General features: G+C 55.9%; 13 protein-coding genes across 16 annotated transcripts; 8 read left to right on the forward strand and 5 right to left on the reverse strand.

Annotated features, from left to right (window-relative positions):
• The first annotated feature begins 61 nt into the window (after nucleotides 1–61).
• On the forward strand, nucleotides 62–836 carry GGTG_13510 (hypothetical protein). Its single transcript, XM_009231417.1, has one exon. It carries the CDS (start codon nucleotides 185–187, stop codon nucleotides 515–517), a length of 333 nt encoding a protein of 110 aa, XP_009229681.1. The 5' UTR covers nucleotides 62–184; the 3' UTR covers nucleotides 518–836.
• GGTG_13511 (hypothetical protein) lies at nucleotides 778–2,602 on the reverse strand (the record flags this gene model as incomplete). The annotated part of the gene is made up of 2 exons (XM_009231418.1): nucleotides 778–1,128; nucleotides 1,181–2,602. The coding sequence occupies 2 exons, from the start codon at nucleotides 2,600–2,602 to the stop codon at nucleotides 778–780; spliced, it is 1,773 nt and encodes a 590-aa protein (XP_009229682.1).
• A 436-nt stretch (nucleotides 2,603–3,038) lies between these two features.
• Nucleotides 3,039–4,370, reverse strand: GGTG_13512 (hypothetical protein; the record flags this gene model as incomplete). Its single annotated transcript, XM_009231419.1, has 1 exon — nucleotides 3,039–4,370. The coding sequence occupies one exon, from the start codon at nucleotides 4,368–4,370 to the stop codon at nucleotides 3,039–3,041; it is 1,332 nt and encodes a 443-aa protein (XP_009229683.1).
• A 682-nt stretch (nucleotides 4,371–5,052) lies between these two features.
• On the forward strand, nucleotides 5,053–6,167 carry GGTG_13513 (hypothetical protein; the record flags this gene model as incomplete). Its single annotated transcript, XM_009231420.1, has 2 exons — nucleotides 5,053–5,326; nucleotides 5,422–6,167. 2 exons carry the CDS (start codon nucleotides 5,053–5,055, stop codon nucleotides 6,141–6,143), a joined length of 996 nt encoding a protein of 331 aa, XP_009229684.1. The 3' UTR covers nucleotides 6,144–6,167.
• A 1,009-nt stretch (nucleotides 6,168–7,176) lies between these two features.
• Nucleotides 7,177–8,380, forward strand: GGTG_13514 (hypothetical protein; the record flags this gene model as incomplete). Its single annotated transcript, XM_009231421.1, has 1 exon — nucleotides 7,177–8,380. A coding segment is annotated over one exon (1,204 nt), but the record flags the coding sequence as incomplete, so codon positions are not given.
• A 608-nt stretch (nucleotides 8,381–8,988) lies between these two features.
• Nucleotides 8,989–10,648, forward strand: GGTG_13515 (hypothetical protein; the record flags this gene model as incomplete). 3 transcript variants are annotated; one of them, XM_009231423.1, is made up of 3 exons in its annotated part: nucleotides 8,989–9,783; nucleotides 9,834–9,906; nucleotides 9,952–10,648. In XM_009231423.1, 2 exons carry the CDS (start codon nucleotides 8,989–8,991, stop codon nucleotides 9,897–9,899), a joined length of 861 nt encoding a protein of 286 aa, XP_009229687.1. In that variant the 3' UTR covers nucleotides 9,900–9,906; nucleotides 9,952–10,648. The 3 variants fall into 3 exon arrangements, with proteins under 3 accessions (XP_009229687.1, XP_009229688.1, XP_009229686.1); XM_009231424.1 differs by having other exon boundaries at nucleotides 9,964–10,648; XM_009231422.1 differs by having other exon boundaries at nucleotides 9,834–10,648.
• On the reverse strand, nucleotides 10,195–12,065 carry GGTG_13516 (hypothetical protein; the record flags this gene model as incomplete). The annotated part of the gene is made up of 5 exons (XM_009231425.1): nucleotides 11,712–12,065; nucleotides 11,319–11,525; nucleotides 10,816–11,239; nucleotides 10,539–10,753; nucleotides 10,195–10,468 (listed from the first exon to the last, which is right to left on the reverse strand). The coding sequence occupies exons 1-5, from the start codon at nucleotides 11,789–11,791 to the stop codon at nucleotides 10,195–10,197; spliced, it is 1,200 nt and encodes a 399-aa protein (XP_009229689.1). The 5' UTR covers nucleotides 11,792–12,065.
• Nucleotides 12,066–12,834: 769 nt separating this feature from the next.
• GGTG_13517 (hypothetical protein) lies at nucleotides 12,835–14,189 on the forward strand. Its single transcript, XM_009231426.1, has 2 exons — nucleotides 12,835–13,256; nucleotides 13,386–14,189. Exons 1-2 carry the CDS (start codon nucleotides 12,997–12,999, stop codon nucleotides 13,975–13,977), a joined length of 852 nt encoding a protein of 283 aa, XP_009229690.1. The 5' UTR covers nucleotides 12,835–12,996; the 3' UTR covers nucleotides 13,978–14,189.
• Nucleotides 13,962–17,515, reverse strand: GGTG_13518 (hypothetical protein). The gene is made up of 6 exons (XM_009231427.1): nucleotides 17,053–17,515; nucleotides 16,416–16,972; nucleotides 15,445–16,355; nucleotides 15,296–15,380; nucleotides 14,872–15,208; nucleotides 13,962–14,805 (listed from the first exon to the last, which is right to left on the reverse strand). The coding sequence occupies exons 1-6, from the start codon at nucleotides 17,344–17,346 to the stop codon at nucleotides 14,143–14,145; spliced, it is 2,847 nt and encodes a 948-aa protein (XP_009229691.1). The 5' UTR covers nucleotides 17,347–17,515; the 3' UTR covers nucleotides 13,962–14,142.
• Nucleotides 17,516–17,637: 122 nt separating this feature from the next.
• On the forward strand, nucleotides 17,638–22,564 carry GGTG_13519 (the record flags this gene model as incomplete). Of its 2 annotated transcripts, XM_009231429.1 has the most annotated exons (7): nucleotides 17,638–18,075; nucleotides 18,145–18,961; nucleotides 19,060–19,799; nucleotides 19,865–20,066; nucleotides 20,122–20,797; nucleotides 20,907–21,702; nucleotides 21,829–22,463. In XM_009231429.1, the coding sequence occupies exons 1-7, from the start codon at nucleotides 17,718–17,720 to the stop codon at nucleotides 22,461–22,463; spliced, it is 4,224 nt and encodes a 1,407-aa protein (XP_009229693.1). In that variant the 5' UTR covers nucleotides 17,638–17,717. The 2 variants fall into 2 exon arrangements, with proteins under 2 accessions (XP_009229693.1, XP_009229692.1); XM_009231428.1 differs by having other exon boundaries at nucleotides 20,907–22,564.
• A 357-nt stretch (nucleotides 22,565–22,921) lies between these two features.
• Nucleotides 22,922–23,440, forward strand: GGTG_13520 (hypothetical protein; the record flags this gene model as incomplete). Its single annotated transcript, XM_009231430.1, has 1 exon — nucleotides 22,922–23,440. One exon carries the CDS (start codon nucleotides 22,922–22,924, stop codon nucleotides 23,438–23,440), a length of 519 nt encoding a protein of 172 aa, XP_009229694.1.
• A 131-nt stretch (nucleotides 23,441–23,571) lies between these two features.
• On the reverse strand, nucleotides 23,572–24,724 carry GGTG_13521 (hypothetical protein; the record flags this gene model as incomplete). Its single annotated transcript, XM_009231431.1, has 3 exons — nucleotides 24,455–24,724; nucleotides 23,913–24,383; nucleotides 23,572–23,666 (listed from the first exon to the last, which is right to left on the reverse strand). Exons 1-3 carry the CDS (start codon nucleotides 24,582–24,584, stop codon nucleotides 23,572–23,574), a joined length of 696 nt encoding a protein of 231 aa, XP_009229695.1. The 5' UTR covers nucleotides 24,585–24,724.
• A 214-nt stretch (nucleotides 24,725–24,938) lies between these two features.
• Nucleotides 24,939–27,849, forward strand: GGTG_13522 (hypothetical protein; the record flags this gene model as incomplete). Its single annotated transcript, XM_009231432.1, has 2 exons — nucleotides 24,939–25,597; nucleotides 25,654–27,849. Coding segments are annotated over exons 1-2 (2,544 nt in total), but the record flags the coding sequence as incomplete, so codon positions are not given.
• Nucleotides 27,850–27,929: the final 80 nt, after the last annotated feature.

Consider the following 27,929-nt stretch of genomic DNA (forward strand, 5'->3'; position numbering starts at 1 on the left):
CTTCGTATCTGCCGACGACATCTTCGGACACCATCGCCCCCCTCAGGACTCGCCCCTTGGGCCCCGCCCCAGCCTCTTCCTGCCTGAGGCAGCGAATATCGTCCGGGAATCCCACGAGGCCGCACCAGCTCGCGTCAAAAGCCTTGTCCAGCGCATCCAGGCGCATGCCAAGTCGGACTTCGAGATGCGCTATGCGGACGATCTCGAACGCAGCGCCCACGCTCTGAAGGGCCACCTCGAGCTATCGCCGGTTGCTCCCCAAAGCCTCGACCAGGTCAAGCAGGCGCTGCAGAGGCACTCTTCCCAGTGCCGCTCATACAGGGACGCGCTGTATGCCGCCCTCGAGGCTGCCTTTTTCGGCCTAGGTGGTCGAAGCACTACCCTACTGCCGCGCATTTGTCCAGCCTTCTTCTTGTCACAGCTTGCAACCTCCCGCTTAAAAACGATTCCTACCTCCTGGAGGCCAATGCCCACTTTCATTAAGCAATGGCAAGGCAGATACGTGCCTCCGAAATGAGTAAGAAGCCAGAGCTCAGGAGGAGAACAACGCCCTGGATGCGGTTATGCCGAAATGAGGGAGATGGGGATGGGCCGTCATTACGGCTACGGCTGACTTGCGCTCGAATATAAAAATACAGCCCTTGGCGCGCGGAATGTATGTGAATACTAAGCTAAAGAGGAGAAGAAAGGTTGAAGGGAAAGGTGTTGCCGAGGGCCGTATCTTTATGCTGTCAATCTTGCCTTATCTAAGCTCCAGCCAATCAGTTATCAACTCTATCAACCACCACTCGTGGTGCCGTGCCATAACAAGGCCAAGCGCGAGCTCGACGAGATGGACAAGGAGCTGGCCAAGCGCATGAGCGCGGCCCTGACGCAGGTGCTGGACGTCTCCTCCACCAGCTGCCAAGGCGCGCCGAATCGGCAAGGGTCCCGACCCCTTCCCGTTCTCTTGATGGAGTACTTCACGCACGTAGGGCTGTGCGTGTGAATCTGGGTGGCGCCGGCACAGAAATTGGCCTCCTCCTCAAATGCGGCGGCGAACCCTTCTCTGTTCTGGAAAAGCGAGGATATGTCCGATGTCGCCGACCTCTCCATCCGTAACGAGGCAAACGCCTCTTCGTCAAGATCCTATACTTCGTTATTCCTTGTCGTCATTCTGGGGACTCGTTTCCGAACGAACCTCTGTAAACACGCTGTCAACGTACTCCATAACTCGCTCCCGATACGCGGCTTGGTCCTCCTTCCGAATGTCTGTCAAGAGGGTGCTCAAGTGCGTGTTTCCCTGAAGCCAGAGGAGCCCGTGGAGGTGCAGCGCGCCACGCTCGTTCGTCTCCACGGCGCCAAAGTACTGGCTGACGCGCCCAAACACCGAGTCTTCCCCGACTCGCACATAGTATTGGAAAAACATGGAGATCTCCCTATGGAAAAAGAGGGCTGAGCTGAGAGGGTCCGAGATCGAGAGTCGAACTCTCTTATACAGCTCGCCAAGGGCTCCTAAGAAATCCTCGGCCTCCTCTGCTTCGCGAGTGCGATATGCGGCGAGCCTGAGTTTGATCGGATTCGTGATATCATTGGGGTTGAGCGTGAACCAGATGGCCGGGATCCCATACCGAACTATGGGAGACTTGATTTTTCGACGCATGGTCAAGCGACTCTCCCTCGACATAGGCTGGCGATAGCCGTAGAGCGACAAGCTCCTCAGCAATTGATTGACGCCCTTGTCCGTAGTTTTCCCGGAAGCCTCCAGTTCGGCTTGGGCCCTCTCGATCCTCGTACCCGTTAAGGATCGGATAATGCACTCGGCCTCCGCGAAATCTTTCCTCCTCAGACTCGCCAGACTCACTCGCCCGTTTCTTGACCTGACGCCCATATTGAAGACGAGGAACGCGAACACAGGATGTGTCGCAAAGCGGCCGCCGTGTCGTTGAAGTACCAACTTAGCCCATGCCTCCAGGTTCATGTTTCGTGACAGCACGAGCCCCCGCATAGCAGCCTCCGTTTTAACGCCGGTCGGTCCGCGCCCATCTCCATGCATGATGCATTCCTCGGCCTGGCGAGGCCCTCCCTTACCAAACGGAAACAACGTGGGGAACGTGCTTGCGAAGAAGCCCGCGTCAAAAGAATCGGCAAACTCGTCCCCCCTGGAGACGAGGATATACGGCTCGGTAGCACATCCGTAGCGCACCTCAGCCGATCCTGCCCACGTCCTTCCCCGTGTCTGATCCCACGAAGCAACTTCACCCATAGCCCCGCAGACATATCGCAGCCTCTCCGCATCTGCGATATCCGGTCGACGGTCGAGGTCAAACATGCCTGACGAGCTGATCTCGTGAACCCGACCCTCGGTAATGCCATGCACATCGGCTCGCTCATCCGCAGAGGCAGATTCGCCACCCACCGCATCTCCACAGACGCCCCGATCCCCCTCCAGCGATGCTAACAACTCCTGTATATCCACCGCACCCGGCTCTTCCAGGTCCCGCTCTGTCGGCGGCACGATGTGTGCCGTTTGTATCTTCTCTCGCCCCGACGGCTCGTTTCGCTCGAGGCGGTCGTAGATTTGAGAAGGCACCCCGTGCGGCAGTGCTCCCCAGCTGTCCATTTCTGCCGTATCAATACCGAGCCGGCATACAAAGGGTTGTGCCTCTTCAGCCACAACAGGGCCCTCTCGACAACGCGGCGGCGCACGGATAAGAGAGTCGTGAGGTCGCTTGCTGCTGGTTTTTGGGGCCCCTGCCAGGAGACGTGGATTTCATCCATCACCTTTAACAGCGGGTGAGGGAGAACATTGGTGACAAGCTTCCGCACGTTGTTGGGGAATACCGTGATGTGCCCCTTGACATGTCTCGGATAGGTGACCCCTTGTCTGTGCCCATCCTGGACACTATATTTTGTGATGAAACCGTAGGACGAGTTCAGCGCGATGAGCTTCTCCTCCACCGGCGTGAGGCCCTTCAGCTCGTCCGGGAACATATGCTCGCACCCCAGACGGACGTGTAGCTGGCCCGCCGGGGACAAAACCCCTCTCCGCAGGTGATTCACGCAATCTGTGCACCCGGGAATTTTGCCCCCCACAGGGAAGCAACGCCGGCACCTAAACGGTGAGCCATTGCACTTCTCAATGGGACTTGACGCCCACTGATCCCAATCGATTCCTCCAGCTCCGCCCTGGAATGCTTCCGATAACACATCATGCAGGTATGTATCTGCAAGGTCCTCATGTCGTGGAATGCCTCGTAGAAGTCCTGGACGGTTGATACCTTTCTCTCATGAGAAATAGGAGTGCACCATGCCTGGGAGTGAGACAGTCGCTCTTTCTCGGCAAACTCCTCGTCCAAAAAGGACAAAACGCTGACAAGGTCTGGCAACCGATCGTTCTCACCTCTCTCCCCGCAGTCGACGATTCTGGCGCGTTTCGATCGCGGTCCGTGGCTGCTAGGACCTGGCCTTTTCCTCTGCCTTCGCCGACCGCTCGCCCCCGCCGTTTCGAAACCGATTTGCGCGCCCTGAAATAGGTCTGCTGAGGTTCGGATACCGAGTTCCGCACGCGCTATATTCTCCGTATTGTGCGCGTCGTAGCGTCCGATAGGCTCGGGCAGTCTGGCGTCGACAGAAACTTGTGGGCCTCTGACCTCCGCCCTGCCCTGCCCGTTCTCGTTCCGCACGGCCTCGAGTGCCCGAAATAAATCCCCCGGCCTAGCAACCGGTTTTTTTGCGGACGCATCTTTCCTCCGTCTTCCAGCTTTGACCCGCTGGCGGTTCTTGTCCGCCCCGGCCTGTTCGTCACCCCTATGTGCCGTGTTCTGCCGGTTGCGGACCTCCATGTCTGCACCACCCTCTGGAACGCTTCCTGCTTGCTGCTGTTCCTTCCGTACCAAAAGCCCGAATTTGTCGAAACCGAACCCCGCCAGTAATTCCGTACCGGCTAACTTCCCGAAAGGCAGAGCGATTCCTCCGCGGTCGTTTTTCTTAATATATGGATCCTTATGAGACCAGGCCTTCAGATTTACCAGGTCGTCCGGCTCGATAGGGTTGACCGATTCGTTGACGTTGCGTCGTTGGAGTTGCTGGGCTCGTCTGTGAATCAACCTGTTCAACTTTACTGCAGCTTCGTCCCAGTCCCTCACCTCACGAGCCGCCGTTACCAGTTTGTTACAGAACCCTACTCCTCGATTCGCCCACTGGTAATATTCAACCTTGCCTTCGCCCCAGATACGCCTCACCGACTTCAGGCCTTTGGGGACTTTCGATCTTTCCAGCAGATGCCTTCCGGTGGCCTCTCGAGCCAGAGCGGTCTCAGCATCATCCTCGCCGGCCTCACTAAACCCGGCAGCCGGGATTCCGTCCACAGCGTCGTTGGTGCCATCCATAGTTGGATCCGTCTAGCCGACTTCGTTCAAGGCAACGGCTTTGCGCGGATCTGCAGCGTCGACATCGGATTCGACCAAGTCGGCGGCGTATGCTGTCCGCACCAGGAGACCAACCTGCGGCCGTCGAAAAGGGCCCTCCAACCTAGCTTGCTTATGCTCCCTTTGAAACGCATTAACCGCACCATTGCACCCTTTCCTCCCCCCGTACTTTAACCCCTTGCCCACTCCCTCGCTTTTCCATTCGCATCACGGAGCATCACAGACAAGCGCTGTCCCTGTCTGCCGGCCGGCAGCCAGCCCCTGGTCCTGGCCACCGGACTCTCTCCCGCGAGCTTAACTACTTCGCCTCGTAAGCCAATCACTTCGTTTTGAAACGCTGAACGTGACCACGTTGGCCTGTCCGTCCGTTTATCATTTTGTCCTAGCACTCGTTAGTCTTTTTCCCCTGTTCGTGTGATCAGGTCACCTGGGCGGTAGTTTAGTCGTTCGTGCACCCTACCTGATTTATATAGCTGTGCCTAGGTGTTACTTCATTCACTTGAGCACTTGCTCCGCTAGATTCGGGGATAAATCTGCTCACCCGACTTAATCCTTTTGTTTTACCTACCAGGCACTTTACCCGCATGGTATGCTCCCAATACAAACGTTAGACACGAAACGTCCCCCGCTCAGCGCTTTCGACATGTCTCGACAACCAACATTCTCGAGCATTATCCACTTGCGTGATTTTGTCGATACCGTTACGGACGATTCGATTCGGGACGCTCCGAATCACGTCGAGATCCGCGCAGACATTAACATTTTCGACGAAGATGACTTCGATAGTCCTGATGTTGTCGCCGAGCCGATTCGCACCCGCATCCACGTTTATATGACGCGAGGCGAACGAGACCTATACCTTCCCAACATCTTTTTTTATGCCGACGGCCGCTTTTCGACCGTCCTCTCCGCAGACGGTAATTTGGAAATCAGTATCCAGGCATTAAGCTTGATGAGGCACGTCCATCCACCCGCTGCAACCTCGCTTCGGCTGACGTACGCAGGCACCCAGGAGATGCGGCCGACTTCGACGAGTACCGCCGCCACTTGCCAGAACAGTGGTGCCCCATGGTGACCGTCATCGGCTCGGTCCGCGCTAGTGACGACAGCTGTCCTGAGCCTTCGGGACCCCGACACTTCACCGTCGAAACGTCCGTCTATGACGCTTCAAAGGCCGCTCCGGTACAGTTCGCTGTGACTTGCTTCTTGGAAAACACCAGGCGCTGGCAGAAGGTCAAAACGCCGCCGTCGGGCGCCTTCCTTAGCGTCACCGCGAAGGTCGCTGGCCGCACTGCTCACACGAATCGTCTGGCCCTTCGCGTCCTCGATTTGACGTACCTGCCAAGACCTCCCTCGGCCGCGCCCGCATCGACTCCAACTCCAACTCGATCGTCCAAGCGATCGACTCGCTGGGAGGGCCGGGCGGGCCCGTCTACTCCCTCCAAGAGGCCGCGCGTTTCGGACCCTGCCAACGAACCAGCGAATCCATCCGACAGTGATGCAACCCCCCCAGAAATAGCCCAGACCGGACACGACCTCCCTCACACAGAGAATTCCCCAGACTCCGCGTCCGTCCCAGCTCCTCCACCGACCGCCGCTCGTCCTGGCGACTCCCCTCTCAGCCCAGCCCGGCCTCTGACGTCGGAGAGTGGGCCTCGACCGCATCGCAGCCGCCATCTTCCGAAGAAATACGCAGACTTGGAGCAGACCGCGGTGAACCGAACGGAGTCCTAGGATATGTAGATATTAAATTTAGCCCTTTTCAACACGAGACCGCGAGAAATATCGTGGATGTACTTCAGCTCCTCCTCTTCATAATATAATGCGAAGCAACTATGACAAGCTGCCATAATTTAGAGAACAATGTCTTCAGATTGAACATGGAAATCACAGGGGAGCTGCGCAAAATCTTGATGTAGATGCTGACCGTTCGACGTCCCTTGTTGCTTTTTCGTCCATCTTGGCGTCACATTTTTCATTACGTCTCCTGTACCAGGTGACCAGTACACCCTGTTCAGAACAGACGCTAGACTAAGCCACCAAAATGCGCCATCCTAACCTCGTTACGGTAACATTCGAACGCACGCAAACGCAGCAAACTTAGATTTTTGGCATCTAATTCCAGCGCTTCCAAATTGCCAGATCCAAATTTCGTTCCTCAAGGCTCTTTTGGGCAAACCGCTTGCGGTTTGCGTCTCCTGTAGCCAGAAACGGCGGTGCACGCGGCCATTTATTAAGCCAATGAGAATCATTCTACGAAATCCACATTGACTGGTGGAATCCCACCCGTTACTGTGGGTACTCCCCAGGTCAGCCTTTAATAGGGGGAGAGCGGGAGCCCCACCCTTCTCCGCGCCCCATTTTTCAAAAGCCCTTTCGGCAAAGGTTGGCTTATGGGTGCCTTAGGCACAAATCCCCCACCCCCAAGCTCCACATCTGGCGGTCCTCAGCCCTCAAGTGCCGCTGTTGATGTGCACCGCCGACTACATCATCTTCATCATCGTCTTCTTTCCTCACGGCCATGACTGGATGAAACGTGACCCGGCGCAACATGGCTCTTGTTGATAAAATTCCCGCCGGCGATCTCGGCGATGACCTCCTCGTATTAAGCCTCGACCAAGCCCGGCAAATCAACCATTTCCGTACACAGATCCGCCTTTGCGAAACCGACACGGAAAAATATGAACTCTGCGCGCAGACCCGAGACGACGTGCTCGAGCGGCATACCGAGGTGCAGCTCCTGGTCGCTGCTTATGAGCATATCATAGTGGACGAGTGTGTCGGATACAAAGAATGGAAGGAGAAGAGAGGAGAAGGGCAGGGGTTGCCGATCAAAACCAGAGAGGATGCGGCCAAGTGGGAGAGATTTGCCGACGTGGCGCGAGGCGGATCAGATGTCAAGTCCAGATGTATCGGTCCTCTGAAAACGGTAGACCGATATTGGGGCGCAGGTTTTGTTCAGCACTACCAGTTGGCTTCTAAGGGGGTGAGATATTGCGAAGTTATCGGCGCCGCAGCGCGGGAGGTTCCTGATCTGGACGAGGCTGTGACGAAGCTGAACAGGTTGATGCTGCGGCGGCATTTGGCCACCGGGCGGGGACTGCGTCGACCGCGCGAAGTGGTCAACCCGATCGATCAGGCCGATCTAGTGAATCTAAAGGCCTGGTCGCACCGAGATTCATTCGAGAAGGGCAAAGACTCTCTTCCGTACAGGAAACTGGCTGCTGCCGACTTGCCTCCCGGTTTTGGCCTCGACAAATTTGGGCTCATGGTGCGAAAGGAATTTGCTGTCTCGTTGCCCGCCGATACCATTGAAGCGGCAGCCAGGTTCGGTGCCGATATCACTGGACGCCCGGGACCCAATGATGCTTGCAGCGTCGGCGTGCCGGGGCTTAATCCCCCGCACGGCGCCAGCCCGGGGGATTCGAACTTCGGCCGTTTTGTCGAACAGGTCCTCGATGCTGTCCTTGCACATGAGGAACCAAACAGGCCATCCGCTGCCAACGAGAGCGGTGAGAACGCTAGCTTTACAGAGCGTCATGCCGGCGCCGCCCGTTCCTCTTCTCTGGGTCGCTCCCAGTCGACAACACCTTTGAGCTCACCGCCAAAGTCCCCTCCTCTCGCCGCCTCTGCCGTTGCCGGAGTCCTATCCGGGGATGCCGCACGGGATTTGGCGGACATAAGCTCATCCGGCGATAGCGACGCCGACGATCGCCTGCACCCCGAACGACAACCATCCCGTCAGATCCTTCGCTCACGAGCTAGCGCCAACAAGTCGTATGGCAGAGCAGCGGCAAAAAATGCTCAAAACGCGGACCGCCAACAAGCTGCAGCACGACTCCGAGCACGGAGCGGCAAGCCAAGCTACCACAAAGCACCGCCGAGAAGGTTCAAACCATTCCGTCAGCCGCTCAGCACTGCGCGTTTGCAGGAGCGATGCTGTCCACCCAAAATATCATCAACGCTACTAGCGTTTTTGGACAAGATGGACGGCATCGCAACTGGGCAGATGCCTACATTCATGTTGGTCGGCGTTCCTTTTCAGGACATGTGTCATACACATCTCAAAAAGTACACAGAAGCAGTCACCAGCACGGAGTCCTTCAGGTCATCTCCAAAGGCGGAAAAGGAGCTCCAGACGGCCGGCCCTGATACAAGCGACACTCACCGGCGCCGGCGTGCCTCGCTTTCCGAACTCATCGGCACTACCCCTCTAAAACGGCTGCGGTCTGGTGATCAAGATGCGTCGGGCCATAGTTATCTGCCGGCCACGGCGAGCCTAAACGGCCGGCCAAAACGTGATTCAATTTGCGACGAAGCCTATCGCTGGCGAGTGCTTAGGGACATGGAATCAACGGAACATGAGCCCAATTCCTGGGGGAGCCAAACGGACGCATTGGTTTCCCAGATCCTGTCCAAAAGCAGGCCGCCCACGGACAAAGAAGCATACTTCCTAAGCGGAGAGGAAGCAGCCCAACGTGCCGAGCTTGGATCGGTCGATATGCCTATCTTCACGCAAGGCCAGCAGCGATTCCAGTGGAAGGGGAAGGACCGCCCAATTTTACAGTTCTTCCATCACATGGAAGACCTTGGCCTCGATCGGACTGTGTCCGTTCAGGTGCCCTCTCGCAGTTCGCTCAAGGAGTCTTCGGAGCGTAAAACGCTTTTGCAAGTCCGAAACCGGTTCCTCAGCCAGCGGTCAACAAGCGACCCCTGGAACCTTCTAGATCTGCAGGGTTCATTGCCTTTGACCCTACCGTCTTTTTTGGAAGGCGGCAACTGCCAACTTCTCCTCCGAATCCGCGATGCCATTCTGATGGGCAACGACGCTCAAAGAATAGCAGCGTCTGGAGAAGATTGGAACACGTGGCGCAACGTCGTAGAATGGGCACTCCTATCTGAAGGAGGACATAACACGGCGCCGCATATGGATAGTCACGGCTATTCAACCTGGATTACGGTCCAAGAAGGAAACATTGGCTTTGGATGGATGTCGTGCCCAAATCAGCAGGAAGAAGATGAATGGATAGCCAATCCGCATGGCTATACCGGGGGTGATTGGAGATACGTTATTCTCTCACCGGGGCATACGGTGTTTTTCCCCTCTGGCACGATCCACTTCGTCTTCAGGATACAAGGAGTACAAACATTTGCCCTCGGCGGCCACGTCCTTCAATGGTCTGGCATTGAGCGGTGGCTTGATGTGGTCGTCGCTCAACTGAAAAACCCGGAGATTACTAACGAGGACATGGCATCGAGTGCGCCAAAGTACGTTCAAGTCGTCAAGCGACTTGTTGCAAACAGGATGAAGGCTGGCCGGGTGGAAGAGATGGGCGGTCGAGATGCAGTCGCCAGACTGTCCGCCTTACTAAAGGTAAGGGGTCTGCACATCACATTTGCGACATGCAGGCTAATGATCGTTAGGATTTCGACAGCGTTGCTGGGGGCTCGCGTATAAAAATGAGCAAACCCCGAACACCCCTGCGTTAACAGAAAGGTGTGTGCATAGTCCCCTTTGGAATTTTCGTCGCTAATTATAAAGGGGACGCTCCAGATCTCGTTCATTCGATCCCTTGTCAGCCTCCTAGGCGTCTGCTGCCGACATGTGCCCCAAAACGTTCCGCCTAAGTTTGAGCCAGGGTACCGGGCCGCTTCAGAGTTGCTGCCGCCCACTGTAATAAGGGGGATAGTGGCTTCCATAAGACACCGGCGTCTCCTGAAGCGGGGTGCTCGGGCTCGAGGTTTTCTCTGCTCGGCAACCGGCGGCCTCGTGGGACAGGCAGTGTCATCTCGGTTCGTGGGTTGTCGGGTGATTGCTAGTCGTACTTGAGAAGCTGGTGTTTGCGGCGGGTGGCATGACGGGGGGCGGCAGACAAAGCTTGTCCCTGAGGCCTATGAGGAGGCCCAGGCCGATTGTCAGGGCGCTCGCCCGGTGCGCGACAGTCCTGAGGAAGTTGATGGTTCGCTCGAAGAGAATGCTGAGCTCGACAGGGTTGATAAAGCCGCGGAGGTGTTCGTCCTGGTAGACGGCAGCGAGAGTGATCATGTTGCCCCATTGACTACAAAAGACCCCAAAGTGTTAGCAGAGCATCCGATTAGATAGGATGCCTACACCGCAGCTGTACTTACGCGTGAGCAGTGCCAAACACATTGGTGATGATGAAGCGCCGCTCCTTCAGGCCGTGGAAGGCCTTGGTACTTTCGATGAGAGCCCGGATACCCTTTTTGGCATAATTAAGGATGATAGGGTCGTTGGGATCAACAACCTCGTTGATGGGGTCCGTCCAGTCTATTTCCTCTGGGTTGTCACTGAGCTGCTCCTTGAACTTGGAGTTCAGGATGGACTTGATGATGGGCCTGCAGATAATGTTGGTAGCACCCCAAAACTTGGCCCGTAACCGCGCACGAGGATCTCGGTGGCCGGCGGGTCGGTCTCGGGATCGAATTTAAATACGGGCGCAACCCAGAGGTTGGGATCGATCATGTCTGACAGCTGCTGGATCATATCGAGCATGCCGCGGTAGTGCGAACGTTCGATGCGGTCGCCGTAAAGCAGCGTGTGCGCCTTATTTAGCTGCTTTCGCAGGTACAGTTGGCCGAGGTAGCTTTTGGCTACACGCTCGTCGATACCGTTTGCCATGGCGCCGCTGAGTGGAGGGAGCGGGAAATTCTCCTCGTACGTCGAAATTCCCGACTGTGGGAGATGCAGTTCGGCGATGATATCGCTCTCCAACTGCATGCAGGACCAAAACAGAAAAAAGAACCGCGTGTCGGCGGCCGAGTTCTGGGGGACAACCTTCGTGTGACCATCGATCAGGCGGCCGAATTCGCTGAGGGCAAAAATACAAGTGTTAGCACAAGACGTGGGGTAGGCGACCTTGTAGACAGACCATGACGCCCGTGACTTACCCTCTCATAAGCTGCTGCACCTTCATCGAGGCAGCCAGGATGTGCGAGTAGCTTTCCAGCACCCGACCCAGCTGTCCGTAGTACAGACCGGCCAACAAATTTGCGTAGATGTGCCAAAAAGTGCTCCCGCCGACCTGATTTCCGATAATATCAGTCGCGAGGGCGAGGTAGTCCAGTCCAGGGATAACATCCCATATTCCTTTTGGCCTGCCCCTTAAACAGGCTTAGGAAACGTTAAGCGATGGACCCGGGCGGTAATCCAACAGCATTGGACCTGCTTGGGATGGCTCGCCTGAAGCAGGCAGTAACATTTTCGCTGCAAATTCAAATATCTTCTGTGACGTGCCGAGAAGGGAATCTACGATGCGGCCATCGCCTGCTCCTTGGACCGACATTGCCTTCCCCCGGACGTAGGATGAAATCGAATGTTCCCTTCGTCCGTGAACAATGGGAAGATCGGCATGGAGGGGCATGGAGGAGGGCTGAAATGGCCATGGAGGGGTAAGTCCCACTTATTCACGTCTTTGGTAACCCACCAAGCTCTGCCCCACACTTGGTCGCGTGAAGAAAGCAAGTGGCCGCTCCAACCTCCTGCTTCTGATGAGTCACTCAGCTTGCAGAAAGGTTCGGCGGCCTGTTTGGGAAGAAATGCGCTGAGGAGGGTTTTGTAGTCGCGTTTGGACTCTGGCCGCTGGCAGAGGTCGATTGGAATCAAAGAGACAACTGCGTCGCGCAATTACCGCCAGCACGTTGGAACCGTCAAAGCCCGGCCCCGGGTGGAAGAACGGATCCCAAGAGACATCGTGGAAGCGGCAGGCATGGCGTTGTTGTGCGTGGCATGTAGTCACGTAACAGCTCGTGGCAGTGGAGGCCGCCCGCCGCGCTATGACACCTCGTCAAATCAACCGTGCTCCCCGACCACGCATGTTCCTAGCGCTAGAAGTACCTAGCTACCCCTGCCATCCAAAATCGGCGCCGCACCCACCGCACCTAATTGATCATTTTTCTTTTTTTACCAATTAGTGAAGAATAAAATAAAAATATGGCGTTAATGGCCATGAAATGCGAGTAAAATGCATTTCATCCTGGTGAATTTGGATGTGGTTTGGTGGAGCTGTCGTTGAAAATGTCTGGATATTTTTTTGGCGGTGTGCACGCAGAAAAAAAAAGTGGAAGGCTGAGCTGGGAACGATCTCGTGAAAATCACAGTACAGGTCAGGCTCGCTAAGGAGGGGTTGTGGCCAGGCTCGATCGCTTGGGAGTGATGGTGGCGGGCAAGAGTGCGCATTGCAGATGTCGTTGTGCCTGCTCTGATGCGTGCAGCTCTTCCAACCTGGCCAGATTGCACCGAGCGCGGATGTACGTAACTTCACGTGGGATCAAAAGTACTGAAAGGGCACCAAAAGACGGTGGCAGCGCCACCTAAGTACGAGAATTACTAAGGAGACACGGGGGAAGACGGCCGTTGGGTATGCGAGGCCGCCACCCTCGCAGCGTTAAAAAGGGAGTACACACGTAATAACAAGCACTACTTCTCATCCATACACCTGCTTTCAACAACAAGAAAGCGGCTGTCCCTTCATTTCGTGTCCTGCGTTCCCCTCGGTCCTCGATCCTCTACATCTCTTCTCGTGATCTCTTTTTCTCCTGACCACCACTTTGTTGGTCGTCAAGAGACATGGCGAACCGCACTCGGTTCTACTTCTACGCGCCTACATGGGACATTCCTGCTGAAGGGCCGATTAAGATTGGTAATGTCCTCAGGTCGATCAAGAACCCAGAGACACCGCTGGCAACAGTCGTGCCGCTGTCTACCATCCCAATCGAGAAGACGGACGTAGTCATCTCGCATGCTGAGCTTCGGCAAGGCCGGTTCACCATCCTGACGAGATTCCTGGACGTCCTGAAGTTCGGTGGCGGTGTCGGTTGGGGCAACAAGTACGCAACCCCGCAGGCGCATACCATCCCTTGGCATTCTTTGGGGGCACGACCATTGTTGTCCTGAAGATGGGCCAAGACTCGAACTCCAGGGAGGTTATCGCGAAGCTACTGACACAAGTGACCTAGCGCTGAGGCGCTTCATTCGTACGAGCGACTCGTAACGAACCAGTTCTTCCCTGACGAGGATTACCTGCAACAGTGCCTCGATGCACCACGTGTGAGGCGATACCTGGAGCTTTCTCGCTCCAAAAAGCCGGTCTACGTCATCACGGGCCTCAAGACCGTCCACGGCGCCAGCGCCGAGTCACGTACGTCTCACAGCCGCGGCGGCCACCTCAAGGGTGGGGTCGACCCCACGCTCCCGAGCGGCGGCGTGGCGGCGGCGGTGGAGATGAATGCCGACCTGAGCAGGGATAGAAGCACGGGAGTGGCTTGGGGCGGCAGCGAGCCCTTTGTTCTTGCCTTCAGGGTCCAGAGGGTCTATGCACATGAGAAGACGGGCGAGATCCGCAAGCAGGGAGACTACAAGCGTGGTGCCTTCCTGGGGAACGAAACGAAGGGGGATGTCGGAGATGGATCCGTATTTTCCGTCTCGAAGACGGAGGACCCCGAGGACGAAGGGTACGGCAATATCGAGGTGACCGAGGGCGATTACGAGGTAGTCTGCGCATTCGCCAAGGAGGTTGCTGAGCGGGAAGGCTCCGGGCAGGTGGAGTGAGGGGCCACATCTTGCAAAATGCCTGGTAGAAGAGAACTGCCACACAATTCCCAATTTAGGTTTGGTACTGCGCAAAATATCTCTTCAGGCGTGGAATGCGCACAAACTGAGAACTAAACAAAGTACGATTTCCTGCTCCCTTATCATCCCTGGCCCAGTGGTCTATCATTGAGAGAGTAATTCCTTGAGTTTCCTGTGCACCTCATCCTCGCCCTGGCCAAAAAAATTATGGGGATGCGTGCTGAAGTGGACATTGACGTAGCCGTCCGGATCCGGCTTCTTGGATTTCCTACTCTCCTGCGCGATGCTTTCAAGTACACTCTTCATCTTATCTTTGTCCTTCATCTTCTGGGCCGTCTCGCTGCCCAGATGAACCCGGGCATACCGAATGAGGTTGGCTGCCATACCGACCGCGATGGGTGTCGCAAATGATGTGCCGGATTTGTGCTTGACCCTCGGCACGTCCGGGTCGGTAAAAAAGTGGCTAGGCCACGTCGACTCGACTGCCTCGCCTAGCGTGGCGATAGCCGGACTAGTTTCCGCAGCGGGACTGAATTTGGATTTTTCCCCATAGCCTGAGGTTGAGTGTATGCCGATGACTTTGTAGTCGGAGGCGGGATACGCCAGCCCCTGGTTGGCGCCGTCGTTCGATGCCGCGGCAAATATGAGGACGCGTTTGCTGTTCACAAAGATGACGTTCTTGAGTATCTTGCAGTCCTCCGGCTTTTCGCAGGTCCCAGGCTCGCATTTCCCTTCTTCAGCATTTGGATAGCCAATCGATATGGAGACGATATCGACCTCCCACTCCTCGACAGCGTGTTCAAGGGCCTGTTGGTGCCAGTTAGCTGAAATCCTGTCCATATATTGGAACCTGGCGGGAGGGACACTAGACACCTTCGCGAGCAGACACTGAGACGGTGGCTTCAAGCCACCAGCGACCTTTCCCACGTAAAGCTCGGCGTTGGGCGCATACTGGAGAAGTAAGTTTGCGACGAATGTTCCGTGTCCGTCATGATCTGTCACATCGCCGGGGAGACCTGTATCCGCCCAGTTGTATTTCTTTTTGATCCGCTCTTCCACGGCGAATATGTCGTCATGGTCGAGATCTATACCGGTGTCCAACACGGCGATCTTCACAGGCGTGGTGTCCTGAGGATTTTCGCCGACTCTGTCGAAGAAGAGTTTTCTGACCTCTTCGAATTGGCCTTTCCGTTTCTCGTATAAGATACACCTGTCGAGAATGGTGGATGTCAGTCAGACATGCATTCACCTTGCTAAGATCAGACAGAAGAGAGAGACTAACAGGACTAGCACATACTTGCCTGCATCGGGCTCGTCAAAGCCATCGAAGAATTGAGCATTCAGATCGTGTTGTCTGCGATCGGTGGGTCCAGGCCGTCCTTCTTTCCATCAACAGATAAGGTTAGTGTATAAATTCGTCGGCGGATGTAGGTAGTCTATCTCTACCATTGATCTTTGAGCCAGAAACATGTTTGGTCGGTGATGATGGCTGGGGACTTGTCCGCTTTTGACCAGTGGCTATCTGCAGTCTGCGTCTGTTGTCTGGGGGAACCTGGGGATCGGTGACTTCGGGCAGTACATTATAACCATATACGAGCTCTCGCTCCAATGGATAAACTATATAGGAAAGTATATACTGTCGGATTGGCCCCTCCTCGGAAAGCTGCTTGGGTGTTAGCAAACTAGGTGGTGGTTCAAGATCCAAACAGGCGCGGATAGCGTCCGTGAGTCCAGACGTGAGTTTTTTTCCACCACCTCGCCTGTCGTGAGCCTCTAGGCTACGCAGCAGCTTCCGGGCTTCGAATTGGTCCCTGTTCCAGCGGTCACACTGATTTGGGAATTCGGATCTCGAAAACCGGGCACCAGTGACGATTTCGAGGAAGATGATTCCAAGGGCCAGTATGACTGGGTGCTTGTGTGCTTGGAGGTGTGGCTGGCGTGTTGACATGTTGTCAAGTTTTGCGAGTTCCACAGACAGGTAGGGGAAGTTTAGGTCCCAGCGAGAGCGATTTCCCATCATCTGCGGAAAGTAGACGTTGCTGCTGCTCCAGGCCGTCTGCAGCCAAGAGCCCGGGTAGAAGCACAACAATGAGTTGGACAGGGAGTAGCAAAGCAGGAGCTGTTCCTTGGGAGTATATGTCTCAGTGAAGGAACCTGTCACCCCATACTCTAGCAGCCGGTTGAGTGTTTCCATAGATTGGAGGTGGTCTTGAGTGTCGTCCATAGGTCTTGGCGTAAGGTGCCACAACCGGTCGTTCTCGGCCAAAAAGTCCACCTGGACATCATGGCTACGTCTAAGCCGCCAACAAATGTCCTTTTCGACGGCCTCTCGGTCCGATTTGGAGTCACGACGAGTTCTTCCGCCGCCACCGTGTCAGAGATATCTGTTGGCCGTTCAGTCGTGGGTGTGGCCTCACCTGGAATGCTTGACCTCGACGTTGGTCTGTTTCCACCCTGGACTGCTATTGCACACCGGAAAGAGGACCTCGAATGATTGCGTGTGCGGGATGATCGGGCAGCATCTTGTCAGGCTAACCCTCACCTCCCTTGATCGGATCACCTTGAGGTCTCGCTGGGGAGTTCGCTTGGGACAACTGCACTTCCAGTGTCGCTCCAGGAGACTGTAAACTTTGTTGGCTGCCTCTCTGGCACCGCGGCTAGAATGTGTGGAAAGGCTGGGGCTGCTCCCGGCTTCTGTATGCGAATGAGACCTGTAGTAGACGCTGAGGAGGAGTATTGTCGCACGCCTCACGCGGTTCAAGAACTTGTCGCGTTTGCCCGGAGTTTGCTCCTCTGTTTCGTGGAAGAGACGGACTTTACTGCTGAAGAAGCCCAGGTATAGCCTGCATTCTGCGAGCGGTAGACTCGGCAGCTCGGAACAATCGCCCCAGCCTCCCATCCCCTCCGAATCGATGGCAGAGGCCAGGGCATTCAACCGGGGGAAGTGTTCCGGCCGGCTGCTATCATTTTTCGTCTTCATTTTTTGTCAGTCATTCATCGCTCGTATCCAAGGGCTTAATCGTGTCAATAGGTAGTCGAGTGGGGTTAATTCACCCGGCTTGGCCCAGGCATGCTGAGGTCGAAGGGGTTCCACCGCCGCTTTGGCAAGCGGGACTCCAACGCATCAAGCAGCCTGTTGATGTCTTCTTCTTCTTCTTCCAAACCATAGCTCCATTCACCACTGGATTGAGCTACAGCCTGCCCAATGCTGACTAGGTCTGAGTAACATGCTTGTGCATCCCGTCTCAGCTTTGCATTTTGATCCTCATGCTCCAGGCGATCGCAGTAATCCTTCGCCAGGACCCCGAATGCTGGAAGGACTTGACTGATGAGCTTCAACTGCCACATGGGAAATGCTGAGGGAGGTGAGGGTTGGACTACATCCTCGGGGGTGGCGCTGGGGTGAAAGAGGGGTTAGGAATGGCTGAGGCTCCTGAGCATGAATGTTGCTAATGGCGAGGGAGTGAATCGGTCCCTCAGGAGTCAGGACGGAGTGAGGGGAAAGAGGGGGCAATTGAGGAAAAAAAAGGATAGGGCAAGAGAAGCACAAGTGCACGTGAGGTGTGGGAGAGGAGGGGTCGAGTTGCGTTGATCGAGGCGGGGTATCAGCCGCAGCACCACGCACTTCTCCAGGGGCAGCGGCGACAGCTTGCTGCACCGGCCGAGATCTGTCTCTTCTGCTATCAGCAGCAAAGATTCCGGCCAACCGACGGATCAACATGAATTCCGACGGAAGGAATGAACTCGGCCACGGGGACCGCAAAGCTGCGAACCTCACCATGGGCCCGGAGCGACAGGAGGTGGAACTGAATACGACGGCGAACCTGAGGAGCCTGGCCTTGAGCTGCCGGGCACAACTTCGAAGGCTTTCTGAACAGGGAGAAAGCGAGAGAGACTCCACCCGGGTGTCGGACAACTTTTGGGCCTCTCGACAATCTGCCGAATTCGGGTTATGGTGCTTCAAGGTCGGCGTGGACAGGCAGGGACGCGCTTCTATCGACAGAAGGCTCAAGGATGTGCCAGATCTCTGCGACATTTTTAGAAATCTGCTCCATTCGCTGGAGAGCGATTTGAAGGGTACGACTCTGGTTGCACTCCAAGGAAGTCCTTCAAGGATAAAAGCTTATATCCCGCCCTTTTGCGCAGAGTTTGGGCAACCCACGATGGAAGTTACAACATCGTCAACCGACAGCGTCCCGAGAGATGTGGGCTCGGACTCCTCGTCCTCGCTGTCGTTTGATTCTCTCTCCTCCTCCGAGGGGTCCGAAGGCCAAGCGAGGGGACCGCCAGGGCGTAGCCAGATCGACCAGAGGAACGAGACACTACGCAGGCACATCGAGCATACAATTGATCGACTCCAGGGCCACACACTCTGGATCATACAAACAGCCGCCAGACATCGACAGGAGCGTGTGGAAGTCTACCTCAAGAAAGATGGCCCAAAGGTTGCTTACGAAGCATTCAAGAGAATTGCGGCGCACAGAGCCAATAACCAATTCGAAAAGGCGTCCGAGGCTATCAAAACAAGGATAGCTGAGTCTTTTGCGAGGCGGAGGATAAAGTTCGACTACTTGAGAGACCATCAGAGAAAACGGGCCAGGGAGAGCTCCTTGCCTGAGCCACACAGGGCACCTCGCGACGTCGTGTCACTACCAAGACATGACAGCAAATCGGCAGCGGCGGCACCCGAGGGATATGCCCAGCCCGGGCAGTCACCGGAGGCGACGAAGGGCCCTCACGAGATGGGTGCCGTGAATCAGATGACAATATTGTCTGACACCGAGATCACACAGTTAGACCCCCTTCCCGCCGCAGGGCTCCAAAGAAGGCCCGAAAGCGTGACATCAGTCGTGATCCGAGGTGTCGAGTTCCCCCCACCTCCGAAAATCACCGACGCCAGCTTTGAGTGTCCTTACTGCCGTTTTGAGCTTAGGGCTAGTGACGCCGAAATAAGCCGCTGGACGTAAGTTGTTTCTGTCTGCATGGTCTTATTAGCGCTCAGCTGTCCCAAGAACATCGAACCTTGGCTGCATTACTAATAGAAGATGCCATGGGCAACAGCCAGCACGTCATGCATGACTTTGAGCCGTACTTCTGCACAGTAGAGCACTGCGAAGCTCCATTCAGCTCTCCAGACACATTCGACGGCCTAATGGCGCATCTACAGAGCCATGTACCTGTGAGATACCACTTCGATATGCCGGACGGCGAGCATAGGGAGTTCGATCACGAGAGTGAGCTCGAGGATCAAATCAAAACGACCGAGGAGTATAGATCTATGCCGAGCAACTCTTTGGACGCCTTCAAGGCGGCCAGTCGGGGCAGAGGCATCTTCACATTTTCTATCTGCCCCTTCTGTGGCGGTTATCCCGATTCTCTGGAAAAGAGCGGCTTCCTCGACCCGAGCCAACTGGAGAGCCAGAGAGAACTCAGATACCACATCAAACAACATATGCAGCTTATTGCCCTCTTTTTGCCACCGTACAGGGAAGACATCCCTGAAGACGACGACGACGCCGAGGGAACTTCCAGCGCTCGCCGGCAAAGCACCAGCGAAACCAGCTCGGCAGACCAGGGGGAAGCCGTCATGATTTGCGGTCGGGACGAGTGTGACTGCCAGGATATTGCGGAGCAATCCGTAGTCAAGCCTCTTGACCTTGAAAATAACAACGACTATTGGATCGCAATTTTCCAGGGGACTGGTTTATACGACCGCTCCGGTGTTTCGAACGACTACTTCCTCGACATGGACAACATAAAGTTGGGGCCCTTCATCGCCCGGTGGAAGTCTCAAAACATCGGTAAGACCTCTGCACAGTGGTCCCAAATGCAGCTGCCTCGAAGCTCAGGACTTACAAAGTACTAGGACCCGCTCACGCATCAGCCGGCGATATGATCAACTTTCACTTCGGCGACCAGTCTACTACGCGCCCGCGGTGCCACACCATACCGTTTCCGCGCAGTACAGCCCTTGTAGAGCGCGGCGGCATCTTCTCAGAGCTCGAGAGGCTGCTCCCGCCGCGGGCCGAGTGGCAGAGCGCGGCGCTGTGGGGCCTGGGTGGGTCCGGGTGAGGCTGCCTCAATCCAAACTTTTGTTGGGAATAACGACTGACGAGCAAGCAGGAAAACGCAGGTGGCGCTCGAGTATGCGTACCGCCGGTGGTACAACAGCGCACCCTGCTCGGTCTTTTGGGTGCATGCCGATAACGAGGCGACGTTTACGCAGGACTACCAATCGATTGCGAAGAAATTGCGCTTGCCGGCGAATCTGCAAGACGAAGAGCTGCTAGCGGCGGTGCGGGACCGTATCGAAGCTGAGCCTTCCTGGGTGCTCGTCCTCGACAACGCCGACAACCTCGGATTGTTTGGCGTGGGTTGGAGAAAGCCGGGCGCGAGCAGGCAGCCGCATCGGGCGACGACAGATTATGCACCAAAAAATCTGCACCAGTTCGTCCCCCGGAGCCCTACCGGAACGGTTTTATGGACGAGCCGTGACGAGAGGATCGCCGGCAGCCTCGTTGTTGCCGGGCAAACAATCAACGTGGCGCGCATGGAGGCAGGTGAAGCGGTGAAACTGCTTGAAACAATAAGAAATCGAGCCATCGACGACACGGAACAGGACAACGCCTCAGCGTTACTTGCCGAGCTCGACTGGCTCCCGCTCGCGATTTCGCAAGCTGCGGCATACATGCGGCGGACGCGCACGCCGATCGAAGAATATCTGTCGAAGCTGAAAGGAGGGAAAAGACGATGGAGGATTCTTCGAGCATCGGAACCTGACGTTCATCGGAGATGCGAGGTATCGAATAGCATCCTGGAGACGTGGGGCATTTCGATCGAGCATATCCGACAGGAAAATGAAATGGCATACAACATTCTGCATATTTTGGCGTTTTTTGGACAACCAGAATATTCCTGAGCAGATGATGAAGAAGGCGGCAAAACATTTCGAAAGCCGGCGAGCACAATTAAGCGATAACGAAGACGAGAGCGACAGTGAGGACGAAGACGCTATAGACGCGATCACGCGCCTTCGGGAGTTTTCCTTTTTAAGCCTACGCGCATCCGACTGGGGCCGTGCGTATGAGATGCACAAATTGGTGCAAGAGGCCGCGCGATACCGCCTGCGAGCGAAAGAGGACGAAACGCTTTTTGCGAAAGCAGCGCTCCGTATTGCCGACAATCTTTTTCCGGAAAGACAGCGGGAGCTTTGGGAGGAAGCAGAAAAATACCTTGTGCACGCGCAGCGAGCGGGCGAGTGGGCGGAACTATGTGGGGAGGAGGAGGCAGCGGCGTTGTTAACTCGAGTGTCGAGCTATTTATACGACCGCGGCAGGTGGAGAGACAGGGAGCCAGTTGATAAGAAAGCGTACGAACTTCGGAGAGAGGTGCTCGGCGATAGGCATCCCGATACGATCCAAAGCATGGCGTCGCTCGCAACGACATACCACAGTCAAGGGAGGTACGACGAGGCAGAAAAAATGAGGGTGGAGGTGCTAGCATTACAGCGCGACATGCTCGGCGACAAACATCCCGATACGATCGGGAGCATGGCGGACCTCGCAACGACATACCACAGTCAAGGGAGGTACGACGAGGCAGAAAAAATGGAAATAAAGGTGCTAGCACTGCGGCGGGACGTGCTCGGCGACAAGCATCCCGATACGATCGGGAGCATGGCGTCGCTCGCAACGACATACCACAGTCAAGGGAGATACGACGAGGCAGAAAAGATATCGGTGGAGGTGCTGGCACTGCGGCGGGACGTGCTCGGCGACAAGCATCCCGATACGATCGGGAGCATGGCAGACCTCGCAACGACATACGAAGATCAAGGGAGGTACGACGAGGCAAAAAAGATATCGGTGGAGGTGCTGGCACTGCGGCGCGACGTGCTCGGCGACAAGCATCCCGATACGATCGGGAGCATGGCGGACCTCGCAACGACATACCACAGTCAAGGGAGGTACGACGAGGCAGAAAAAATGGAAGTGGAAGTGCTGGCATTGCGACGCGACGTGCTCGGCGACAAGCATCCCGATACGATCGGGAGCATGGCGGACCTCGCAACGACATACGGCTGTCAAGGGAGGTACGACGAGGTAGAAAAAATGCAAGTGGAAGTGCTGGCGCTGCGGCGGGATGTGCTCGGCGACAAACATCCCGATACGATCCGGAGCATGGCGGACCTCGCAACGACATACCACAATCAAAGGAGGTATGACGAAGCAGAAAAAATAAATATGGAAGCGCTGGCGCTGCGGCGGGATGTGCTCGGCGACAAACATCCCCATACGATCCAAAGCATGTATGGCTTAGCTTTTACGTGGAATAGCCTGGGCCGGTACGATGAGGCATTGGCGTTAATGGACGACTGTGCCCGGTTACGGAGCCGCGTCCTTGGTCCGAACCACCCTGACACGCAGGATTCCCTACGTTTGTTAACTTCGTGGAAAAGAGATTAGCAGAAGGCGGCATACAGACTGGCTGCGGTAAATACAATGGTTCCGACTGGCAGATTCTGTGGTTCTTAGCTCGTAGATCTGCTAGTCGACATTTCTCCGCCAGCATCGTGGCGCAATTGTCTCTACCCTGCAAACGGATAAGGCTCGCCGGACTACGCTCCAATTACAAACGAGGAAGCCGGCGTAAACCTAGTGGATTGCGAGCCAAACTGCCACTGGTCACCACGCTCTAAACCTGCTGCACCTCTGGCGCCGTCCATCAGCTCCGAGCTACGAAGCAGCGCGTGAGGCAACGATTGGTAGGTAAAGCCCTGCCATCAAACGCAGCTGTGTCGTCCCACACTCCCGCATACGCCCCGCCTTGCCAGCCCGGATCTCCTGGCTCCCGGCTTCGATGCTGTCCTAGCACGCCGAAGCCGTCGACTGATCACCAACCGGCTGCCCTACGCCCCTGGCCGATGCGACCGCACACCCGCTCGACGCCGCGCCCTGGTCTTACCTCACGGACCTCGACGCCAAGCACGTACGACCGACGCAATCGACATCACCGGTACTCGTGGGTACAAGCACAATCAGGACGTCAAACGCAGTCGATAATCTTGGCGTTACCAGGAAGGGCCCTGTTCAAATCGGATCCCGATCTAACGGCCAGAAAGTCCCTTCCTCGCCGCGTAGCGGACTACGGGGGTGCTGGACATTATTTCCCTGTGGTCCTAACAACGATGAATTCCTTAGTGGGCGATGAGGCGAGCAGATTGCTGTGGATCTCACTGCGGCAAGGTGCGTCGGCTGACCAGTGCGTCTATGCGCCGGTAAAGTATCATAGCTTCTGCTCTGGTGCAGCTGGACAAAAGTCGTCCAAAGCACACTCCCTGGTGGCTCTAACGCGCACGGCAACCTCGCTACCCAGCTATCTCGGTAAGCAGATGACGGGGAGACGGAAGGCACACCCTCCACCCCGCCGCACAAAGGGTTGACCCGCATGTCCGCAGACCCCACCTACCGAAGGTAGGCATCGATCCGCCCCACGCCCTCCTGTGGCCGCCCTGCTCGATCTGCTGACGCCGACCAGATCTCGGCGTGTGACTACGCCGGACCGCAGCGTCCATCACGCCTCGTCCCAGCCTCCGAAGCGACGTCGACCTTTGGGATCGCCGTCCCTGCCTACCGGTCCGCCTCCGTCACGCTCTCGATGCCCAGGTCCTGCGATCCAAAAGCGCCGAAAGCCGTTCGGCTGGCAGTCATCATCTTTCGTCGTCTTCCGCCGGCATATTAAATGATAGACAGAAAAGACGCAGCCCACAGAACGGGCGGATAGGCTACACCTGAAAGTGACGTCCTCACAAGCGGAAAAGGAGGGAAAATAAAGAATACGAAACGTTAACTTTGGAAAGCGCGCGAAGAGGATGAAATAAAGATTAGGAAAGAAAAGAAAACGTCCCTCCTCACCCTGCCGAGTGCGGCACAGGGAAAGGAGGAGGGGCCCTTCGACGATGTGCGGCCGGCCCGCGGCGTCGTACGCCACGCGTCCCTCGTCCACGGCCCGCCTTAACGGCTCCTCCAATACCACACGATTTCCGGTCTCGGCATCCCAGTCCCAACACTCGCGCATCCATCGCCACCTCAGGTAACCGCGCAGCTTCTTATCCGCCGGTAACATACGCATCCACTCGGGCTGCATTTCGTAACAGTCGTGGCCCGCCGTTTCCGTCGCGCCACGCTCGCGCCCGATGCGGCCTAGCAGCCGGTCGCGATAAAAGATGCGCCAGCAGTCGAGCGCGTAGGCCCCCGGCGTGATGTGGCCGATCTCCCAGGTCGTGCCGAGGGCGCGCGCCGGCTCGCAGACGTCGGCCTGGCAGGAGCGGCCCGGCACACACTGCTGCTTTCCCATGCTGTGTTCCCATGCAGCAAACTCCTTTTCTTATCTCGCGTTTGGTACGAATGGTCATTATTTGTCTTCTCTCGGCCTTTCGGGCCAGGTCGAGGTCGACGCGAAGGATAAGAAAGGTGCTGGTCATCAAAGTGGTCGTTTCGGATAGCCGGACGGCGGGACTTGATCATCCGTTCCTCCGCCGAAAGCCGGCCGTCGCCGATGCAATCGGGGCACTGGCTCGGGTCCATTAGGGGCGAGAACGCATCGGGCGAGAGATCCGGCGACTCTTGCTTGATGGGGAGTTCGATCTGCCTTCGCTATCGGATAAGGTTGCGCCGATAGATTTCCGCTTTTTGCAAAGAGACGCCATCAGGCATGTGAACATATTATGGAAAACAGCATAACTAGTTAACTAGTTAACTAACTATTAAAAAAAAGATACCAAGCAAAAAAAGGCTCGATTGGTTTGGCCGCAACAGACGAAAACCGTAAGCAACCAGGTTTTCGATTTCTTTGCGATATATGCCAAGGATGATCGAACTGCAGGGAGCGGCGTTCTGAATGGCTTGGCTAGCAGGGCGAGTTGAGCTAAAGTGAAAAGTGCGACCGACTGCGGGTGCGGGGAGCAGAGCCATCACCCGTTTGGCCAAAAGGTGCAGCCAAACGGCCTACGCGCCCGCGGCTTAATCTCCGTGCTAGCTGATAGGACCTAGATAGACGCCCAATTTGCCCTCAGCCGCACGAGATAACCCCTCCCGGCGATGTTCTGCTTTCCCCTTTTCCCCTCGATCACCTTCTACGATCACGCACAAGGCTGCTTAAATAATAAAGGAAAGCACATCATACAGCTCTGCTGTTTTCGTTTGACGTACATCTCCTAACCTACGGCAAGGGTTTCACCCAGACCATCATCATGTCTTTTGCATTGGCAAAGGCCGCGCGGCTGAAGCCCGAGATTCGGCTGGCGCAAGAAATCTCAAAGTTCGAGGCCACCCTGTCCGACGAGCAGAAAGCGACCTGCAATTCCTGCAAGTCCCAAGCGCTGGCATCACCGCCAGATGCTGGCGATATTATGCGATTGACGGCCGAGGTTGACCGTCGCGCTGCCGGAAGGGGGTACCGTGGCCGATGTTTCGGGCCTCGCTTCTCCAATATCCTAGAGACCATCCAACCGTTCGCCGCTCTTGGGGATACCGTGGTCGGCGGTTCTCAGAACATCATTGCCTGCGGCGTCTGGTCACTCGTGAGGATGACATTACTGGTAAGCCACTCACCTCCTCAGCCCTATGCGTTCTCTCTTATTCTAACATTTCGTAGTTGGTGGTGAACTTCCATTCCTACTTCGAGAAGCTGTCGGATCTTTTTATGGCCATCGGACGGTCTTCTCCCCGCTACCAAATGATGGCACTACTCTACCCACGATCCGAAAGGCTACAATCATACCTCTGCGAATACTTCATCGTGGTCGTCCGTCTCTGCCATCAGCACCTAAAATTAATACAAAAGTCGACACTCGGACAGCTTATGTCTTTCATCAGCGATTCGGATTTGAAGACCTACCAGTCAGATACCGATTCATGGGCGTCGCTGATTAAAGAGGAGGTGAATGCTCTCATGGCGAAGGATGTTGCAGAGCAGAGCTCCCGGACCAGAACTCTCCTCCAGTTTTCGAAATCGGAAACCCATCGCAAAAAGTTCAAGGCCTACACCCGCATTCTCAACGCTTGCGCGACATACAACTACCAGAAGGCCTGGAAGGAGACACGAAAGGCCGGATATACCACCCTTCTCGATCGAGCGCACGAATACCAAAATTGGAAAGTCCAGCCCAGTTCCTGTACACTTGTATGTACTGGCAAACTGGGGTCCGGCAAGTCCGTCCTGTTGGCCAACATGGTCGATGATCTCAACCTCCATGTTCAAAAAGAACCGCTCCCGGTCGCGTACTATTTTTGCCGACATGACAACTCCGAGAGTTTACAGGCACGCACGATAATGGGCTGCCTGGCTCGGCAGCTGCTAGGCCCACCTCCTGGCCCTGCAGGGCTCGAATGCTTAATCGACGCGATAACTCCGACAATGGACCTTGATGGAGTGACGAATTTACTCCTGAGGGCCCTGCCAACAAGAGCCTACGTCGTCGTTGATGGACTGGATGAATGCGACAATGATCAGAGGCAGAGCTTGATTCGTGCATTGTGGCAACTTCAAGAAGAATCTTCCCTTCTGGTGTGTATTTCGTTCAGAGTTGAGCCCGACACCGCCTCACGACTACGCACAGAGGCTTTTGCTAGGCCCAGCGTCTTGCAAATTCCCGGCGACAATCCCGACATCGGGCAATTCATCAATGCAGAATTGAAAAGGCGCATAGTGTCTGGGGAGCTGAAAATGGGGGAACCAGGCCTTATCCTAGAGATCCAGGATGCTCTGGTGCGGGGTGCCCATGGAATGTTCCTCTGGGTTGCGCTTCAGATCGAGTCTCTGTGCAGCGCAAAGACAGACGAAGCGATTCGACAAGCCTTGGCCGACCTATCAAAAGATCTTCCAAGCACATTTTCTCGCATTCTACAGAAATCGGAATCGCTTGGGAAGGACTACCAACAAAAGACACTCAAGCTTGTCATCGCCGCTCGCCATCCCCTCACAACAGACGAACTACGGGAAGCCCTGAGTGTGAACCCGGGGAATACGGATTGGAATCCGGCCCAGCTTCTCAACGACGTCTATTCAGCGCTGGCCTGCTGCGGAAGCCTTGTCACTGTCGATGAGGAGGACTTCACGGTGCGATTGGTGCATCACAGCGTCAAACAGTTCCTGCTTGGCGGGCTCGGAAGCTCGTCCGGCGGCATGTTTACCCTCGGCAGTGCAATGGCAACAATGGGACACATTGTTGTCACCTACCTCAACTACGGGGTTTTCGACAACCAGTTATCCACTTCGGTGGCTCCGCAAGTAATGGCCGCGACAGTACCACGCAAGATCATTCAGTCCGCTGTGGGCACCTCAGCCTCAGTTCGTGTTCAGGAGCTTGCATTGCGGCTTCTAGAATCCCACAAGCAATCCGAATACAATATAGGCCCTCTTCTCAGGAACGAAAGCAAGCGTTCCAGTCCGCACTACACAAATCAGTTCAACTTCTTCCCTTATGCGAAATTGTATTGGTTTCATCATATCAGGAGCATCCCAAAGGAGGAACCAGTTATATACGGACAGCTTCTCAAAATACTAAGGAGGGGGGTAATTAACATAAATGTAAAAGATGAAGATGGTTCGACGCCGCTCCAGTGGGCTGCCGAAAATGGGCACGACGCCGTCGCGCGGCTGCTGCTCGACAGGGGCGCCGACAAGGACGCCAAGGATGGCGACGGGTGGACGCCGCTGCACCGTGCCGCAAAGGCCGGGCACGAGGCCGTCGCGAGGCTGCTCGTGCAGGCGGGCGCCGATAAGGACGCGGAGGATGGCTACGGGAGCACAACGCCGCTGCAACTGGCCGCGGAAAACGGGCACGAGGCCGTCGCGAGGCTGCTCGTGCAGGCGGGCGCCCATAAGGACGCGGAGGATGGCTACGGGAGCACAACGCCGCTGCAACTGGC

The sequence above is a fragment of the Gaeumannomyces tritici genome (genome assembly GCF_000145635.1).
Source record: "Gaeumannomyces tritici R3-111a-1 unplaced genomic scaffold supercont2.15, whole genome shotgun sequence".
NCBI lineage: Eukaryota > Fungi > Ascomycota > Sordariomycetes > Magnaporthales > Magnaporthaceae > Gaeumannomyces > Gaeumannomyces tritici.

Coding starts and splice junctions, on each gene's coding strand:
- GGTG_13510 (XM_009231417.1), top strand. CDS start 185: ATGCGCTATGCGGACGATCTCGAACGCAGCGCCCACGCTCTGAAGGGC.
- GGTG_13517 (XM_009231426.1), top strand. CDS start 12,997: ATGGCGAACCGCACTCGGTTCTACTTCTACGCGCCTACATGGGACATT. Junction 13,257..13,385: donor GGTGTCGGTTGGGGCAACAA/GTACGCAACCCC, acceptor CAAGTGACCTAG/CGCTGAGGCGCTTCATTCGT.
- GGTG_13518 (XM_009231427.1), bottom strand. CDS start 17,346: ATGTGGCAGTTGAAGCTCATCAGTCAAGTCCTTCCAGCATTCGGGGTC. Junction 16,973..17,052: donor GCATGCCTGGGCCAAGCCGG/GTGAATTAACCC, acceptor CAAAAAATGAAG/ACGAAAAATGATAGCAGCCG. Junction 15,381..15,444: donor TTCTGGCTCAAAGATCAATG/GTAGAGATAGAC, acceptor GTTGATGGAAAG/AAGGACGGCCTGGACCCACC.